The following is an 18,408-nucleotide window of genomic DNA, read 5'->3' on the forward strand; positions in this document are numbered from 1 at the left end:
CACAGCACTCAACGCTGCAAAGCCCCAGAGCTTCACATTTAGGCTGTTCCCTGACCCTGCAGATCTGGACACTGCCAGGTTTGGGGTTCTGCTGCCCAAGTCCCCAGAGCTCCCACTGTGAGCTCAGCACAGGCATGAGTGTGGCTGGAGAGAAAGTGCTCTCTGCTACCAAGGCTAGAAAAGGACCAAGGAGCAGGTCAGGGATCTGAATCAATGCACAGGCACATCCCTAAAAAAGGCTTTAGCCCCCAAAAAAGCAAAAGGGCTGCTGATCAGTCCCTAAAGAGGGGGAACAGGAGCAGATATGACACGGGTCTGCTAATGTTCACATTTACTGAGGCAATCTGAGTTATGGTGTCACCAAGCTCTGCACAGCACAAGGATGAGGGACACTAACTGAAACACATCAAACCCTGCCTGAGAGCAGAGAACACCTTTTCACTGTGGGAGTGACCAAGCACTGGCACAGGTTGTCCAGAGAGGTGTTGGAGTTGTCCTCCTTGCAGATATCCCAAAGCCATCTGGACATGGCCATGGGCAACCAGCCCTTGGTGGCCCTGCACGAGCAGGGGCTGGAGCAGACAATCACAACCTCCACCAGTTTCCTGTGATGGTGTAACAGCAGGTCCAAGCAAAAAGAGTAGATCACTGAGGGATAGAGTTAAGCATGAAGATGGAGTTGTAGCAGCAGGAAGTGACAGCACAGGGCAGAAGGAAAGCAGCTTGTTCTCTGTAGGATGAAATGCAGATTTTCCTGCCTTACACTACTCAAAGTCAATATATGGGTTGTGTATTTGTGCAAGAGTCTTTGTGTGGGCCTGAACAGAGTACAGTCCAGCTGCAGCATCAGGGAAAACTCCCAAACCCATAACCAGCCTACAGTACAGCGTAATTACTGAGGTTTTCTTTCAGCATTGTCACATGCTGTCCTGGTTGGAGGAAAAAAGTATTTCTCCAAGACAGAATTTCTCTCTAGGATACAGTTTTTCACGCAGTGAATCACATTTTCCTTCACAAACCCCCTGCCTAAGTAAAGACGGGGTTTGTGGCAGCACTGGGAACCAAAAGGTGGGAGAAATAATAAGGAAATGCAGTATTTTAAAAAGTCTGTAAGATTAGAGTCTTTTACTGATGGCTGGCAAAGCCTGCTTGCTGCCTGCTATAAGGGGTGTGTGGTAAGAATGGGAGATCTAGAATTTTTAACTAGTTCTCATCCAAGGGCTGCTCTGGATAATGTGGATCTGAGGATAAATCAGAGCCAGAGCCTTACCAGCAGCCTGAGGAAATGCCAGCGCTGTGGCAGTCTGTGCTGCCCTGGAAGATGAGGCTGATCCTAACTTCTAATTAGAGAGATGACATAAGGTCAAGTGCTCTTGAGCAGGATGTCTGCTACGTTGTTGTAATGTCTCTGCACAGAGTCGGAAAAGGGTGGGGAAAGACTCAGAGCAGAGAATGGAAAGGAAGAGGAGAGACGTGGCAAACATCCAGCAGAAGCAACTCAGATGCTCAGATATCATCGAGGACAAGGAGAACACCCAGTGTGAGGAGCAGAAAGGCAGCTCAGGCACCAGCTCTAGGTGACACAGGAGAACTGCATCCACAAGGAGCTGCCACCGCCCAGCCAGGCGGCTCAAGGTTCTCTGTTGCAGAAGACTCAGGATCTCAGGTTTGAGGAAGAGCTTTTTCTCAGTTTGGTATTTATTTCCCCACCCCAGAGTCAGTATCAGCCTTTAGTAAACAAACCCAACACTGGAACATCTGATACATCTGGCAGGTTACCAATAGGAAGGTCACAGTTGCTGGTTTTCATGGCTCTGTCCTGTCTCTGGGGCTTTCATGGCATTTGATCCCTAAGGACCATGATTAGAACCATAATGAACTGTCTGGTCCCACAGAAAGATTTTAAAAGCCAGGATATTAGAAACATTACTTCCACAAGACCAGAAACAACGAAGTTTCTCACAGCAGTCGGCAAACTGAACTGTGCAGGCGTGGGAGGAACCAGGGGATGTAATTTAGGAGCTCCAGGGGAAAGGTGAGAGGGAGGTAAGGTGGAAGCCCTGCTCAGTGCCAGGTGAGGATGGCTCATGACTGACTCCAGTTGAAAATGTTATTTAGACCATTCATCCACTAAATGCATCATAGCCTGCAGTTCTTCCCACCTGGAGTGCACAGAATTACTCAGGCAGTGATAATTCCAAGACAAGGAGATGCTGCACAAGAGTTTTAAGCACGGACCATCGAAGAACAAGCTCTCTCCAGTTTCTGCAGACAGGGATGTCCCAGCCAGAGCCTGCAATGGCAGATGTTGAGTGGGAGTTTGCCATACTGATGTGCCCTGGCTCAAGGTGACAGGGCATCATGCAGTGCCCATGTAGTCCAGCCTCCCTCACATGTCCCTAAGAAACCTCAAAGGCCTTGGAGCTTTGCCTGCTAAGGAATGTCTGGACCATGCACCTGCCTGCAGAGCTTCCATTTCTCCTGCTCAGGCTGTGCCTGTAGAGGCAGTGACTGCACCATGATGGGCTTTTAGCAGCTTCAGGCAACCCGAATACATCTGGCCAGGGATGCCTCACAGCAGGGAGGGCATAACCCTTCCGTGACAGCTGCCAGCACATGGATGAGACACAGGGCTGGGGTAGGAAACTCTGACCCTGTCCCTGGGAGTGCTGACTGAAGGATCCTAAAGCCACAGGGCACCTTGCCCAGCCAACACCCACTGGAATCCAGAGGCAGGCATCCAGAGAAGGGCTGGGCACTGCAGCCACAGCACCTTCTCCTCTTCCTCCTCCACTCTTGGTTCCTTGCCCAGCCAGGGGGAAAAGGGCAAGATCCAGAACAGCCCTCACCTGCCAGTGCAAATAGCAGGGTACAGTGACACTGACTCCTTGTTTGAGCTGGGGCAGAGGAACAAGGAGAGCTGGAGGAGGTGTATTTTGGGTAAAGACTGTATTTAAATTTGACACAACCACAGCATGCCCAGTGGGACATCACCCCCAGTGCACAGCCACCCTTTCCAAGAGACAGAATAGGAGATACAGCAAAATGAGCCCAGGACATGGAAAGCCAATGCACTGATGCACTTTAGAAATGTATCCAAAGCAAAAAACTCCACTAAGAGAAATCACAGAATCATGATACAACAGTCTGTGCTTCTGGGCCTCCAGCCTCATCCTTTCAACACCTTCTCTGGTGGAGGGTGAGTGCAAGCCCTCCTCAAAAGAAATTAATAAATATCCCATGAAGTCAGATACCCAGCTGTTCAGTTTTCAGTGTAGGACTCCACAAGCTGATTCTCCACATGGTTTTGATCAGCTGGCTTGAAGACTGAAGCATAAAAGGTCCAAAACACGCTCTGGCTGAAGGGACCACAGCATTGTGGCTCTGAACCACCTGAGGGGCTGCTTTGCTATGGCCCTGTGAGCTGATGTGGAAGGAGAAATTCATCACCAAACCATTTGGGAGCTGCTTTCTCCATGACACTGAGTGCTGGTTTCATGAGGCACTGACAGGTTTAAGCTTTTGCTTCCAAAATAATTATTAGCATAATATACAAACACAATGTAGGGGAAGAGAAAGTTGAAAAATAATATTTAAAAATACTTGCCTTTAAAAATTCAGCCCTTCCTATGTACCAAAATCTATTTAAAGGGATGGAGCAGTTGCTGGCTCTGAGCAGCCTTTGGTCCCAAAGCATTAGGAGCCAGTATGTTTTTCAGGTCAAGTTCCTAAGTTGTTCCACTGTCTTTAGTTCTGTTTGTCTCCTTTGTGTTTCCAAGGGTAGATGAGCTCTCCAAGGAACAGCTTCTTGCAGAGAGATGCCCAGGAGTCCCTGGGATAGCAGCTGTAGGTGGGCAGTCTGTACATCTGGACCACACCTCCATAGGAGAGAGGGTTGATCTGTGTGGAGAAAAGGGGACAGCAGCAAGGAAAACCTCAGTCCTGCTCCTCACACAGCATCAAAATCCCTCCCTGGCTTGCTAAGGCTGTTTATCCTTCCCCAGTGTCCCCCAACATTAACAAATGGAACCTGGCAATGGGCGTCACTAGACTCATTCCCAAGCAGAGGAGCCTTTATAAACTGACTTTTCAGTTATCCAAACATTTGTATAAGTGCTATCTAGATATTAAGAAATTACTTAAAATGCTGTTTGCATTCAAATGACACCACCTTTATCCTAAAGAAGATGGCTCAAAGCACACCAGCTCCAAGTAAGGTTGAAGCCCTCTTCAAGCATGAAGGGAAAAACATGGTAAAGGATTAATCACCAGGAGGCAACTTCCAAGAGACATGGATAATATCCTTCCTTATGTAAGCATGCATTGTTTCACCCACAGCAATACACATGTAAACCTGACACAAGACACGTGTTCAAGCACCAGCATGAAGAGCTGGGGGAATGAGAGGGGTGTGTGTTACACACCGGAGTGGAGGGGACAGTGGCTGGAGAGACAGCAAACAGCAACAGAATCACAGAGTCATGGAATTTTTTTAACTTAGAAAAGACCTTTAAGATCACTGAGTACAACTTTTAACCCAGCACTGCCAAAGCCACCACTAACCCATGTCCTCAAATGCCACATCCACACTGTTTTGAGCGTCTCCAGGGATGGTGACTCCACCACAGCCCTAGCTGTACCAGCATCTCACCACCTTTCCAGTGAAGAAATATTTCTTAATATCTAATTTAAACCTACATCTAATACTGCACCAGGGATGCACTGGGACTCCAAGGACTCCTCTGGAACAGACCAGTTTAGCTGTACCTCTCATGAACCCTCAGCCCACAGGTGTGTGTTAAGTTAAACCTGGTATCACTCAAAACCACCCAGCAGAACCAAGTCCCAGCACAACAGGATCACATCACAGAGCTCCTCATTACCATTTTCAATTAAGTCTCCTTGGCTGAGTTAATCTTTTTTAATTTGACTTCAATCACCACCCCAAGTCTGTGCCTACAAAAGTTCTGCCCATGGTCTCCAGTTGCTGTATTGACCTTTTGAATACAGGGATGTGAACAGACACATTAACTGTACAAGGGGTGACAGAAGCATGTCAGACCTCGGAAATGCTCATCCCAGTGAAGCATTCAGGGCAGGGAGACAGGTGAAGGCCACAGGATGGATCCAGTGTAGCCAAGATCTGATGCATGTAAAGGATGTACAGCACAGTCTCCAAAGGACCAAAAAGATGGCATAGAAATGGTGGGGCTCAGAGCACAGATGATGAGAGATGCCCAGGGCATCTGCCCAGGGATGAGGACTTACAGAGGCAGGGAAAGCTTGGCCAGTGGAGAGAAATGAAAGTACATCCTTCTCTAGTAAAAGAGTTCAGCTTTGCTGGAACCAACCAAGCAGCTCTGGGAAAGGGGACTGTAATTCACAGCACAGAATCCAGCCAGAAAAGGAAAGAGAGACAGCATACAGAGCTGTATGCACACAGTCACTACTTAGTCAAAGCTGAACTTTTTTTTGTCCACTAAAAAGCATTTGGGTTTCTAGGAGTTTGCCTGTGCCACCAGCTTGCTTCAGCTGCCTGGAGCTCATGGAGTGATGAACCCGCAGTGCCTACAGAGATGGAGATCTTGGAAAGCAGGGTTGAGTTACAAGTTCATTAGAATTAATCCTGGAGATCTTTGTCAAGTTAGTTTCAAAGTAAAAGATTGCTCAAGTAGAAGGGGGAAATGCCTGTACACAGAAGCATCCATGGGAAGTTTAGGAAAAAGGCCAGGGCAGCTGCTTGCAGGGAAAATTACAATAAAAGAATAAACGGGGGCGGGGGGAAGGCCAAAGAAACCTGTCCTCAACACTTAACAACCCAAGTAAAACCCCTGTAACTATTTCTGCCCATTTCTTCAGCTGTGGGAAAAGCAGAGTGTCTTAAGTGCAAACACGCTGGGGGAGGACAACAGGAACTGCTGGTCTACAAGGGAGAGACACAGCGTGTGTTCCTTCGACTATTAGCTGTGTGGGCTGGAAGGTCTGCACACATTTCTTGTTGAGAAGCATCCCTGGGCAGAGTGGTGATACCCAGGGGTAACATGGCCACTGTAATAACCAGGGCTTTTTACACTCACAGCAATTCACGTCTCTGCCTCTCCTGTTACAAATGGAAGCAAACAGGCAAAACTCATTATCAGTGAAGAGGCAATATTTGTTCCCCCTATGAAAGTTCTGTAGGTCAAAGCTATAATAAACCCTGCTAGAATATTCCTTTTTCCCTTCCTCTGTGGTTCAACCCTTTCCAGAGCAATTGCTGGAGAAGATGAGACTTTCAGCAGAAGGTACATGAATGGATCAAACTCATTGCATTCTAGAATCCCAAAATCTCAGACTGTTTGGGTTGGAAGCAACTTAAAGCCCATCTTGTTCCACCCCTGCTGTGGGCAGGGACACCTCCCACCATCCCAAGTTGCTCCAAGCCCCATTCAACCTGGCCTTGGACACTTCCAGGGATCCAGGGGCAGCCACAGCTTCTCTGGGCACCCTGAGCCAGGGCCTTCCCACCTTCAAAGGGAAGAATTTTTTCCTAATATCTACTCCAGACCACCCCTCCTTCAGCTCAAAACCAGTTTTCTCCCTGGGCTATCAGTTCAGTTGAGCCACACTGCCAGACTTATTTCTTCTTGTGCACCAAAAGAAATTACTTGAAACACTAATGAAAACATTGACCTGTGTAAAGAGTTGCTGAAGAATATTAAGTAGCATTTGGAATGGAAATATCATCCCCCATCCTCTGCCCCGCTCCAGGGTCTGGACTTTGCAATCCAGAGACACTATCTTAAAAATCAAAAATAATCCCTTGGCTGAACCAGGAGCTGGTTTGGAATACTCAAAGCCAGCATTATTGATTTCTAATCCATTACCAGTGCCCCACAGGACAGCTCAGACTATCACCTACAGCTGCAATTATTTAGGGCATCGGCCCATGCATCCAGCCTGACCTCCACCAGGCACTGCTCCAAGAGGGCTTCCATACAGACAGGGGGCAAAGCCACTGCAGATTCTCAAGAAAAGCACATCACCATGTACAATAAATAAGAATTTCACTTTAAAATAGAGGTTTTTTATTACCGTCTCCAAAGGCTTATCAGAAAGTGGGATATTTAGCAGGATTTCTGATACAAGCTCATTTTTCATTTTCACCAGCACAGAGAGCAAAAAAGTGCCTTTTCTGACTGTCTGCTCATTATTATTGGAACAGAAGGCCAGCCAGGACAGACATCTACTGCAGCACTTCCACCTCTTGAGGTGATGACTTGTGCTATATTCCAGCTAGAAAATGGATCTTCCTGCAGTGGTCCAAGGAAAACTCATCAGTCATATGACTCACTGTCTCTGCTCTTTAAGTCGTGGTCTTTTCCCTCTGCAGACTCCATCCACCTCATCTCTCACAAACACCCATGCCAAAGCCTCTGCTCAGCAGCTCCTGTGAGCCCAATGTGCCTCTTCTCTGGTGTCTGGTTTCCTTTTCCTGGAATCTCCTGGCCACAGAGGATGGCAGATTTTGGTTCTTACACCACTATCCTACGGAAAGGCAGGAGCTGGGAAGACACCTTGCTTAGAGAATGCTAGTTTTGCCCTAGAAGACATATGTAGAAGGGATTCCCTCTGGAATGGCTACTAGCTGGTTTGCTGGTTCCCTGCTAGTCTGACCTTTGCTGAAATAGGGTGGGACTGCTGATGGAAAAAGCAAAACTACTGGGAAGCTGCAGTTAAATCCTTCCCACACACTCTCCCAAGTGTCCAAATGCTTTTATAAGTGCTATACACTACTGGCAGTCTCTTCTCTTCAGGATGCAGAGAGCAAGAAAAGCTGCCCTGGGTCATGGCTGTGCTCCTGCTGGGTCAGGAGATGGAAATTTCACTCCTGAAAGTGAAAGGAGAACTTCCCTGCTCACAACACCTCATTTCTTTTCAGAAGATAATTTCCTTTAGAATCCTTGATGCCAGAGCATGGGAATGGGGGGTTACAAAAGCACAGGTAAGCTTTGCCAGTACCCCTCACCAGAGCAACTCAGGAGAAAAGGAGGAGGCCCTTTCCTCTAGCATCTTGCCCAAGCTCTTGTCCTGATGGCCTTATGGAGTAGCCAAGGCTTTCCAGCACCTCTGGAGGGGAAGAGCTTTTCCTGCTGCTTCATTCTGGATGGTTTAACTTTTGCTTCTCCCAGTGTTCAGCAATTATCACATGAAACTGCACAGGGCCAGGAGGTGATAATGGCATGAAGTCTTAATCCCAGAAGTAACACAGCTCTATGTTTCTCCTACCTCCCCTTCTTCTACATTTCATTTCACACTATCCAGGGCACTGCATTTTCTCCAAACATACGATGCAAGCAGGGCATCAAAAAGCACAGAAAGCAGCAGCCAGCCAAAGCAACACGAGATTATTTCCCTTGTTTCAGCATTTCACAGCTGATAATTTTGAAGTGGAGCCTTTCAATGGGAGCAGCACAGATGGACTGAGGTCACTCTGGGGGAAGGAGTTGTCATGGAAGGCACAGCAGCCTTACCTGCATAAGGAGCCGCAGAGGTTTTCCATCCTGCTGCTCAAGGACTTTGAATTTCACTCCAGCTGCAAAGACACAAAACAGGGAAAGCAAACCCATGGTGAGATGGTTGGGGTGTCCTGTGCAAGGTCAGGAGCTGGACTCAATGATCCTTGTGGTCCTTTCCCACTCACGATATTCCAGGGTTCAATGCCAGGAGCACAGACCATGCATTTGCTGCCCAGTGCTGTTGTCTGAGCACTGATTCCCTAGAAATTGTCTTCAACATTTCTGGATTTGGGAACATTCTCCATTTTCAACAGGAAGCATGGATTGTCTCTACAAGGCCTTAAGCCTAATGACACAGCTCCATTAAAAGTAACCCCTCTCACCTCCAGCTTGAAAACTCAGTCCTAGAGCAAGCACAAAGTCTAGCAATCAGCCAGCCAGACTTGAGGATCACAGAGGGACTAGAAAACCCTTCCACTTTTCCCAAACTTCCATCAGAATAGGAAGTCCATGTTAGCAGCAGGCAGAGAGCCTGCCTTTAATTTGTGCTCATGTGGACAGAGCACATGTGCAAATCTGTCCCTCTTTCAGGTTGAGGGAGAGAAGTGGCTGACCTGGAGGCATTAAAACATTTCAAAGCAATCCCTGCCCATTAAAACCAGCATCCGTGTTTTTAACAGGCTAACCCCATCAAACCTGCCACTTTTCTATTTCCTCTTGGATTTGCCTCATTGCCAATACTGTAAAGACAAACAGGAAAGATTTTGGATTCCAAGGGTGACACAGTGCACACACAGATTTAATACAATGTTTCAAAGCTAACGGCTTGGACCAGAGAGGCATTTTTCTTGCAAAGATGTCAAGTTACTTCACAGGAATAAGACCAATTCATCTCTGCAAACCTTTTCCAGCCAAGCATGCCCTGTTTATTCTTTCCTGCAGGTAAGAAGATGAGAGAAGACTAAGGCACAGATCAAACACTGACAGCAGCACAAACAGAAATAAAACTCTTCACTATTTTAAGTGTAAGTGCCGTTGCTGCAGTATCTCTATGTCTCTTACACATTGAAAAACCAAAATGTTTTCTCCTTTTCCTCAAGCTCTGAATTAATTAAAATCACACAGTTCAGTCCTGGGATAGAATGCTTTTCTCTAGCACACAGCTCTGGTTTAAACCCCCTCCCCAAATCATGAAGCTTTTTCTGTCCAGGACAGGAGGGATTTATCTGCATTTTCCTGGATTATATTGATAGAGGGGCTTCCCCAGAGTCTTGAAATAGACGTTTGAGTACCCTGGGCCTCAACAAGCAAATGTACTGGATGACCAAAGTGCTCAACGTGATTCACAGAGCTTTGGCTATGAGTAAGTGCCCAAGCCATTCCAGGAACTACTTTTCTGACAGACTTTGTCAGAGAGAGACAGAAACAAGCAGGCACTGAAGGCTGAGATATGTGGTCAACCACTCTGGAGTCTCACCCCAGGAACAGTCAGAGAACTTGGAGGCCACATGCCACAGATGAACTGAGCTAAACTCAATCCCCTTCCTACCAGCAAAAACTATCCATTTATGTTGGTAGAACCATCTTGATGGTGCCTGTAGAATCAGCTGCCCTAATACCTGCCAGAGGATGTCTTCTCCAAGCTCTGAGTCTGACAAGAGAGGCAGCACCTCAGCAGTGAGGACACCACGTGATGTGTACTCTCTGAAGTCCTTTGCATTGGATTTAATTGCTCCATCTGTTCCTCTTGCCACGCCACAGTTTTGTGCTGGGGTAGGGACACAGGCTGCAGAAATGCTCAGAGATGCCTCTGCCTCTCACAGGCACCAGGGCACTGCAGTGCCAGTTAAAGAACTCAGCTGAGAAGTCAATCCTCTGCTCGGGTGGGGGCTTGTTTCCTGCAGCAGAGACCTGGCTGAACAGGAATGAGAAGTAACCTGTGGCCTGACATAACCTAAAGGAATTCACAGTTTTACACCTCTCAGTGGCACCAGGATTTCCTCCTGCCCTACATCCTGCTCCTTACCACATCAGTTCTCTTCAGCAGCATCGCCTGTTCCTCAAAGACATGCCTGAAGGGTTTAAGACGTTTCTGCCAGGAAATTCACAGGAACCTGCTGAAGGCTTCCATGGAAAGGCAACAGAGTTGGTTATACAGCTCAGCTCTACCTTCCCAAAACTGAACTTGGCAGCACTCCAGCAGACAAAGCTGCTGATGTTGCCTTGAGCTTCCTCTGCCTTTGATGACTGGCCTTGGTTTACTGATGATCAAGCTCTTTCTTCTATGCTAAATTCCTGCTGCATGTTCTTGAAAAGGATGGGAGATAATAATTTAGATGTGCTTGACTCTAACTAGATCAGCCGTAGCTGTGGACAGTCAAAGGCATTCCAAAATGAGTCCTTACTCTAGTGCCAGCCATGGTTTATGGTTACCCAAAGTGGAAAAACAATGACTGGTTTCAAAATGGTGACAGATTAGTCTCAAAAAGGGAATGATTATCTGAACTCTGCCCAGAGCTTTGAAATTCATCCAAACACCTCAGCTCAGGGCTTCAGTCAGTCAAAGTCAGCACAGAACTGAAAGAGCTCCATTGATTTACAACGACTGTAGATCCAACCCTTTGGAACGGCTGATATTCCAAGTATTTTTGTGATTTGGCTTGTTTCAGAGATCAAACACTCAAAGTTAAAAGCTTGTTTCACAGAGTCATGGAATATCCTGATTTGGAAGGGACAAGGATCATCCAGTCCAACTCGAGGTCCTGCACAGACACCCCAACAATCCCACTCTGGGCATCCCTGGCAGTGCCTAGCACCCTCCGGGGGAAGGACATTTTCCTAATATCCAACCTAAACCTCCTGTGGCACAGCTCCATCCACGTCTGACTTGCAGAAATTTTATCTGACTTGTCTAGAACTGGAATAAAAGATGACCTCGTTTATATGTGCTTGTTTGGATGTCATTTTTAGTGGCCAAAGGCTTTCTAAAGGTGCTCCTGATTCTGCTTCAGGCTCAGATTTCTTTCCATTGACATCCTTATGCTGCTCCTTGCAGGAACTGGTTCACAGTAGGGACACCTGACAACTTGAGCCTTGGGTTCTTTCCCACCCCCACTGCACTGCATCCTCAATTCAGGAGTGACCCAGTGCACCAAAATCAGGCACATAATGCAAAATGCTTGAAGTGCTGCAGGGCCAGAGCTGAGGGACTCACCTGCAAGCCTGTAGGATCTGCAGAGGCGAAGGATGAGGGAATAAAGAGGCAGGGAGTCAATCAGGTCCACCAGCAAGTGTATGAGGCCCTGCACAATCACCACCAGCAACCGGAGCTACAAAAACCAGTTTAACAGAACATCTCAGGAAACAGGAGATTAAACACTTGAAAATTCCTGAGCTGAGCTGGGATCTAACACTGCAGTGAGCTAAGCTAAAGCCTCCCAAATGTCTGAAAGTGCTGAGCATCCAGACCCTGTGTGAGGGTCCTCAGCAATCTGGGTTTAAGCTGTAACTGTAATGAAGCTCTTACAGCTGTGACCAGCAAGGAAGGACATGAGAACTATTCCAATTTCAACAGCCACAGTTGAAAAGGAAGCCCAGATTCTCCTACTTTGTGTCAACTCCATCACTGTGTACCAGTGAATGTAAATCTTCCTCTCTCCAATAGTGAGTTGCAACAGCTCTTTGCAGCCTGAAGAAGCCCCATGTAGAGTTTAAGCAAGAGCAGAGCAGGCAGAAATGAGCTTCCTGCTCTGTGTTTTCTGTCCCTGACTAAAGCACCTCCTTTTTTCACACTGCAGTTATTTTCTGCTGCCAAGCTCATCTGAAAAGAGAGGGCCCAAAAAAGATGCTAAAAGCATGTGTCACTGTTAGGGACACGAAAGAACTACACTTACTTAGGTTGAGAGGTGAACAGAGAAAGAAGAGCAGTTTATTCTGATTTGGGGTTTAAATAGAATTTGGGATTTGATCAAGGATTGGGAGATGAGAGGAACACCTCTCTGACCCTAGTGGTCAATTCAGCAGCCCATCACAGAGAGGTATGTGAAAACAATCTACTTTGTTTATGTTAAATTCTCCAGTCCAAGAATGTAAACAATCAGAAAGCTAAAGAATCAGGGCAACAAGCATGTGATGGACACAGTCTGTGGAAAATCTGGCTCCGGGCAGACCGTGTATAGGACTAGCCATATCGGGGAAACAAAAAAAAAAAAAAAAAAGAAGTTCCAGCCTCTGAGGAAAGCTTGGCTGAAAACATTTACAGTTTTTAGTACAGCAAATAAATTCCCTGAAAAAAAAAAAGTTCTGGGTCAGACTAGAGAGGCCATCACTGCAGATGTGGATGGAAACATAAAATACAACTTCTGAGAGAAAGAGAGGGGAACAGTTTGTCCTGCTGTCCAAGATTTGCTGGGAATTCCCTTTGGAAAAACACAAACATGAGCTGTGTGACAATCCTTCCTAAGATACCCACATTTTTATTTTCTTTATGGATGACCATAAAATGTCTAGGAAAGCATTTTTTACTACCTCAGAAGATAGTGGTTGACTTGTTTCGAGGGTTAAATCTTACCAGGGTAAACACCAAATAATACAGTGCAGTTGTAGGCAGGAGGAACAGCAAGATCGTGAACAGCAAAGTGCCAATAAATAACTAGGGAAAAAGGAAACACAATCATGAGCAGAGCAGTGGCAAAATAAAATACATTGCAAATAAAAAATAAGAGACTCTGAGGCAATGGAAGTTTGCAGGACTCCTTAATGTGTTTTTATCTTGCCTGTGTGAATAATGCTGTTACCTTGGATATTTTCAGTATTTCTCCTCTCACTGGGCCTTTTTCAAAACTCCTTATTATGGGAGTACATTTGGAAAGATAAATAAAAGCTAGATCCTGACAGCACTTTTCATTTACAGACAACATTCAAGATTTCCCATTTCAGGTCAGCTTCCTTAGGAAACAAAACTTGTGTGATCTTGCAATTTTTCCACTCTCTATGTCCAAAAGTTTTAGAGCCATTGATCAGATTTTAACAGAAAAATGTGGAAAATAACAAAGAAGTGGTTATTTGAATGGGAATACTGGAAAGAGTTGAGAAGTACTTATGTTCCTCCTTGTTTTAGCAGTGCAGGCACCTGGTGTAAACCTGACAGAATTTGGGTGATAAACATTCCCCAAGGCAGCAACCAGCTGAGTTATCCAGCCACAGGAATTCTGCCTCTTGCTCAGTGGGAAGGTGGGAGAGAGGAAGAAACTGGAGTCAGGGAGCAATATTTAGAGGAGGAAGGAGAAAAATCCCCAAGGAAGCAGGTGTCATTAGCTCCACTGCCCACAGAAAAAGTTATTTTTATTCTGGGCCAGCCCAGTTGGCGTAGGTCTAAGTAATTCCAAGTGGGAGAAATGCAGATTTATACCAAACAGGGACCTGACTCTTCTATTTCCAGTCACCACTTCCAGACCAGAGAGGCCAAAGGAGCACAGGGCACTGCAACCTCTGCGAAAAGTGACCACAGCTGCGGGATATCATGAAAGACAACAACCCAGCAGCCACGGCATGGAGGTGGATCAGCATCGCAGCTTTAGGGATTTCACCAGGAATAGATCACAACCCAATCCATTCTCCTCACAGCAGTTGTTTCTCCCTTCTCCTGTCATTCCACTGCAGTTGTTTAAACCTCGAAAAGTCTTTTAAGGTCTGCACTGAATGTCTCTTTCTACCCAGCCAGTGACACAATTCCCACTGGTCTCCAGAGCAGCAGGATGAAGCCTGAAGTGCCAAACCAATTCTCCTCAAAGTACACAGGGAGTGAGCCCTGATGCAAACCTGGCACGGAGGTTTTTAATCACCAAAGAAACAGAAAACCAGCTCTCAGCTGTGGTGCAAGAAGCTCAACGTTATCTGCTGTAATAGAGAGAGGCACTGACCCTGCAAGTTTCCAAATATTATTGTATTATTTCAGTGATGTTTGCAGCTGCTGGCCTGGAGCAGTTGAAGCTCTGCTGGACTTTTGCATGGCATTTCAGAAATTAAAAAGAGCTTACAGCACTCCACAAAAAACTGCCTCTGCCTGAGTGAGAGTGTGTGGGCCAGGCTCCAGCACAACGTGAATGAAACGGGGCCTTTTAATAGAAACGCTGCCACGGCTGTTACTGTGGCAACACTGCTGGGCACCACATTTCCAACTGCCTCCATCCCTCCCCCATTCCCACTCCAGGCTCTGGGAGCTGCCAGCATCTGCAGCACCCACCCACCGCAGCTCGCTGAGTGCCTGGCAGGTGCTCAGGCAATTCCACACTTGCCAGAATTCGGCCCTCTGAGCAGGGAAGGGGTGCAGGGCAGGGAAGAGGCACTGCAAGGAAGGGGAGGGGTGCAGGGAATGGCAGTGGTATAGGGAAGGGAAGGGCTGCTGCAGGTAAGGAACGGGTGCTGGAGGTCAGGGAAAGAGTGCAGGGCAATGAAGGGGTGCTGCAGGGTAGTCAAGCAGTGCTGTAAGGCAGCAGAAGAGCCATGGGCTCAGTGCAGGGGTATGTCCTTGTTCTGGGCATCACAAAGGCTCCTGTGTCTGTGTCCCAGTATCAGTCAGAGCAGGACAGAAGGGCATCATCAAGGGCAGTGGCCTGGGGTGTCCTCAGGGCTGTGGCACTACCTGGTCTAGGTCATAGGAGCAGGAATCCACCCGCTGCCGCAGCACGTTCCACTTCTTCCCCCGGAACAGGCGCCACAGAGATGACAGGCCGTAGATCTTCAGGCAGTAGAGCCTGAGCAAAGAGAAGACTCTGCAGCACAGCTGGCAGCTCCCAGCCCCAGCACTACCCAGCTGTCATCAGCACAGCTCCACACCCACTCACCCACCTGCAGAGCTAGGGGTGGCAAAAGAAATCCACTGGGAATGGTGCAGATAAAGACTCATGGCTCAGGGAACCCTATCTGGGCTGCCTCCTGGCACAGGGGCTATTGCAGCCAGCTCTGGGCACTGAAGGGCAATGGCCAGGCCATGCCCTCGAGCCACAGCAATCACCAGCCTCATGGCAACACCTCCCCTGCATCAAAAGGGGGCTGAGGCCCTGGCACAGGGTGCCCAGAGAAGCTGTGGCTGCCCCTAGATCCCTGGAAGCATCCAAGGCCAGGTTTGACATTGGGGCTTGGAGCAGCCTGGGACACTGGACACTGGGACACTCGTCCCTGCCACAGCACGAGTTAGAACGAGATGAGCTTTAAGGCCCCTTCCAACCCAAACCATTCCATGATTCTATGAAAAGAACCAGCAATCCCATTTCACCTGTGTCTTCCCAGTTCAGATCTGTCCCTTCCCCTGCCTTCACATCCTTCCAGACAGGGCTGGCCATGGTCTTACCCCACACCTAAGTCAATGAAATGCAATTGTGCCTCTGCAGCAGAGATGCAAGGGAGAGGAGTAGAGTCCCTGCAGCTTCTCTAGTAACCCATAGCTCTAAAAATCCCTAAGAGTGGGAGGAGACCAGTGAAATACCTGGTAGCTCCTATTGCACCCCTTCCTTAGGCCTTCAGAACTTTGTGCTATAAGAGTTGGAGCTACTTCCCTCACAAAAAAATGACAACAGTGAGGGAAATTTAGGGTGGCAAGGGGTGAGAAACAGACACCTCTTTATGGAATAACATCAAAGAAGAAAGAGCCCTTGGGATGGAGAAGAGGCACAAAATGCCCAGGGCAGCAGTGCGAACATACAGGGATGTAAAGAAAGGGGACATAGCCAATGTGTGGGACACAACAGAGTCTGAGAAAGCCTCAGCTACAAAAGCCAGACTGCCAAACCAGGCTAGCTAAGGTGTGGAGGCTGCTCAGATTTCACAACAGCAATGTGAAAGCAGAGGCAAGGAGTCTCATCCAAGAGAAGAATCTGGTTTGAGGAACACCAACTGCTTCAAAGAATTGGCAGGGTGCCTCCAGACTGGCAGGCACAGCTTAGTGCACTAATCTCTAGGCAGGAGGGAGCCCAGGACAACTCCTCCAGGTTCTGGCACACACCTGCCCATGGTATGACTGAGGCCATGCTCTCCCTGCACTCCCCGACACGACAGCCAGTGGGTGTTGCTGCAGTGGCACCTGCCCTGCCTGCCCTGCTGCCTGCACGCACATGCCTGCCCTTGTTTCACTCTGTGGTTTGCTCCAGAAGGAGATGTCAGCCTTCACCAGCACTTGAACCAGCAAATTCTTCCTCCTGCCAGCTGCAAGAATTCACAGGGCTGTGGTGGCTGTGGGTGACTGCTGACTCTTCCTGGCTCTCCATGGGGACAGAACACAGCTCTCTGAACTTCTGACAAACACAAGATAAGACTGCTGGCTCCATGCAGCTCCAGGGAAGAGCAATCAGCTGACAAAATACTCTTCCTACTTTCTACTACCATTGTGCACAACAAGGATGAGCAAGGCCGTTCCTCACAGACCAACACAGAAATTCCAGTAATTAGAGGAGTTGGGAAGAGACCTCCGACTCCTAACATTACTGATTCTGGGTGTAAGACCTATACTCACAAGAGACCCAGCTCATAAATCAGGTGTCAGTATTTCCAATCCAACCATTCCCTAAACTACCCATATCTAAAGATTTACTATTTTTTGTGTTGTTTGCTATGTAAAGTCTGAAGAGGGATGATAGCCATTTATAAGGCAAAAAAGATCTCTTGTATCCCATCTCCCTGGCAAGCACATCCTGTGGGACTCCTTAGAGGAGAGCAGGAACAGAGCACAGTGATGGGCACCTCTTGCACAGGAACTCAAACATGCTCCAGATGTGCCCCAAAGCCCCCTGCACTCCTCCTCCTCATTCAGAGCCTCTGCCCAGCTCTCAGGCCACAGGACCCTCCAGACAATGATACCAGGACAGTGTCACAGACCCCCTGTAACCCCAAACCTGCCACGTGTGCTCCACAGTGCAGTCAAGGACCTCTGAAGCAGGACAGAGACAGGGATTTTGAGGCTTCTCCAAAACTACAGGGGTTCCCCTCCAAATCTCTACCAGGGTGCAATGGAGGAAAGCACCATGAGGCTGAACCAAAGGGAGGGGGTAAGCTGCTTTCTTGTCCTCTGCCTGTTGTGTAGTGTCATTTTTCCAGGTCATTACCACGACAGATAAATAACTAAACGCAGGAGAAATGAAAGATGGGCTCCTTGTACTACCATGGCCATCATTTCTACAGGCTTAAAAGATTGCAAGAAATTAACTGGGGGTTAAAATGTAAATTCAGGAGAACTACACCTGGACTGAATCCTTCACCGTGGCCTGAGGTGTTTCCAAAGAGACCCCAGAGAGGGAGGGGGACTCACCTGGCCCCGTAGACATAGAAGCAGTAGATGTGGAAGGTCAGGAGCGCGATGATGTCGGACAGGATGCAGAGAGCCACGGTCAGGCCCAGACAGGCCGAGAGCCCCACGTACCACAGGATCATCTCAATGAAGGGGGACAGCAGGTGGATGTAGCCTGGTGGGCATGGCAGAGGGTCAGTGTTCAACTGGCTCATCTCCCTCTTGACTCTCTCAAAAGGCTAATTCCCCTCGCCCCAGAACACTGCTCCAGAAATCAGAGCCATGAAAACATGGAAGTGAAGCTGGAAAACTCCTTTAGATCTTCTCTTTAGGAGGGCCAACAAAAACTCTCCTTCTGCCCAAGGTGGGGCAGTACTGGGAGGATGGGGAGGAGAGTGCACAGCTTGAACACAGCAGTCACAGCAGTCACCTTTCCCCACATGGGATTTAATGGAATGGTTTGGGTTCCAAGGCATCTTAAATATCATTTAGTGCCACCTCCCTGCCATGGGGAGGGACACCTTCCACCAGATCAGGTTGTTTCAATCCCTATCCAATCTGGCCTTGAACACTTCCAGGGATATAACATTTGATTTTCTACATTTGTGTCCAGGTTCTTAAGTACATTTT

At 47.8% G+C, this 18,408-nt stretch overlaps 1 protein-coding gene across 3 annotated transcripts in view; it reads right to left on the minus strand.

Moving 5' to 3' along the window:
- The window catches only part of PIGQ (phosphatidylinositol glycan anchor biosynthesis class Q), an 85,145-nt gene that overhangs the window by 49,760 nt on the left and 16,977 nt on the right, over nucleotides 1-18,408 (minus strand). Inside the window, exons 6-11 of one of the 3 annotated variants that reach the window (XM_066330028.1) lie at nucleotides 17,800-17,953; nucleotides 15,142-15,253; nucleotides 13,069-13,149; nucleotides 11,713-11,827; nucleotides 8,514-8,575; nucleotides 2,933-3,900 (exon numbers count right to left, since the gene is read on the minus strand). In XM_066330028.1, the coding sequence (XP_066186125.1) occupies nucleotides 3,748-3,900; nucleotides 8,514-8,575; nucleotides 11,713-11,827; nucleotides 13,069-13,149; nucleotides 15,142-15,253; nucleotides 17,800-17,953 (677 nt within the window). In that variant the 3' untranslated portion in view covers nucleotides 2,933-3,747. Of the gene's footprint in view, nucleotides 1-2,932; nucleotides 3,901-8,513; nucleotides 8,576-11,712; nucleotides 11,828-13,068; nucleotides 13,150-15,141; nucleotides 15,254-17,799; nucleotides 17,954-18,408 lie in introns of those variants that run through there. The other 2 variants (XM_066330027.1, XM_066330026.1) reach the window with 2 other exon arrangements.

Source organism: Sylvia atricapilla, chromosome 15, assembly GCF_009819655.1.
Source record: "Sylvia atricapilla isolate bSylAtr1 chromosome 15, bSylAtr1.pri, whole genome shotgun sequence".
Taxonomy (NCBI): domain Eukaryota; kingdom Metazoa; phylum Chordata; class Aves; order Passeriformes; family Sylviidae; genus Sylvia; species Sylvia atricapilla.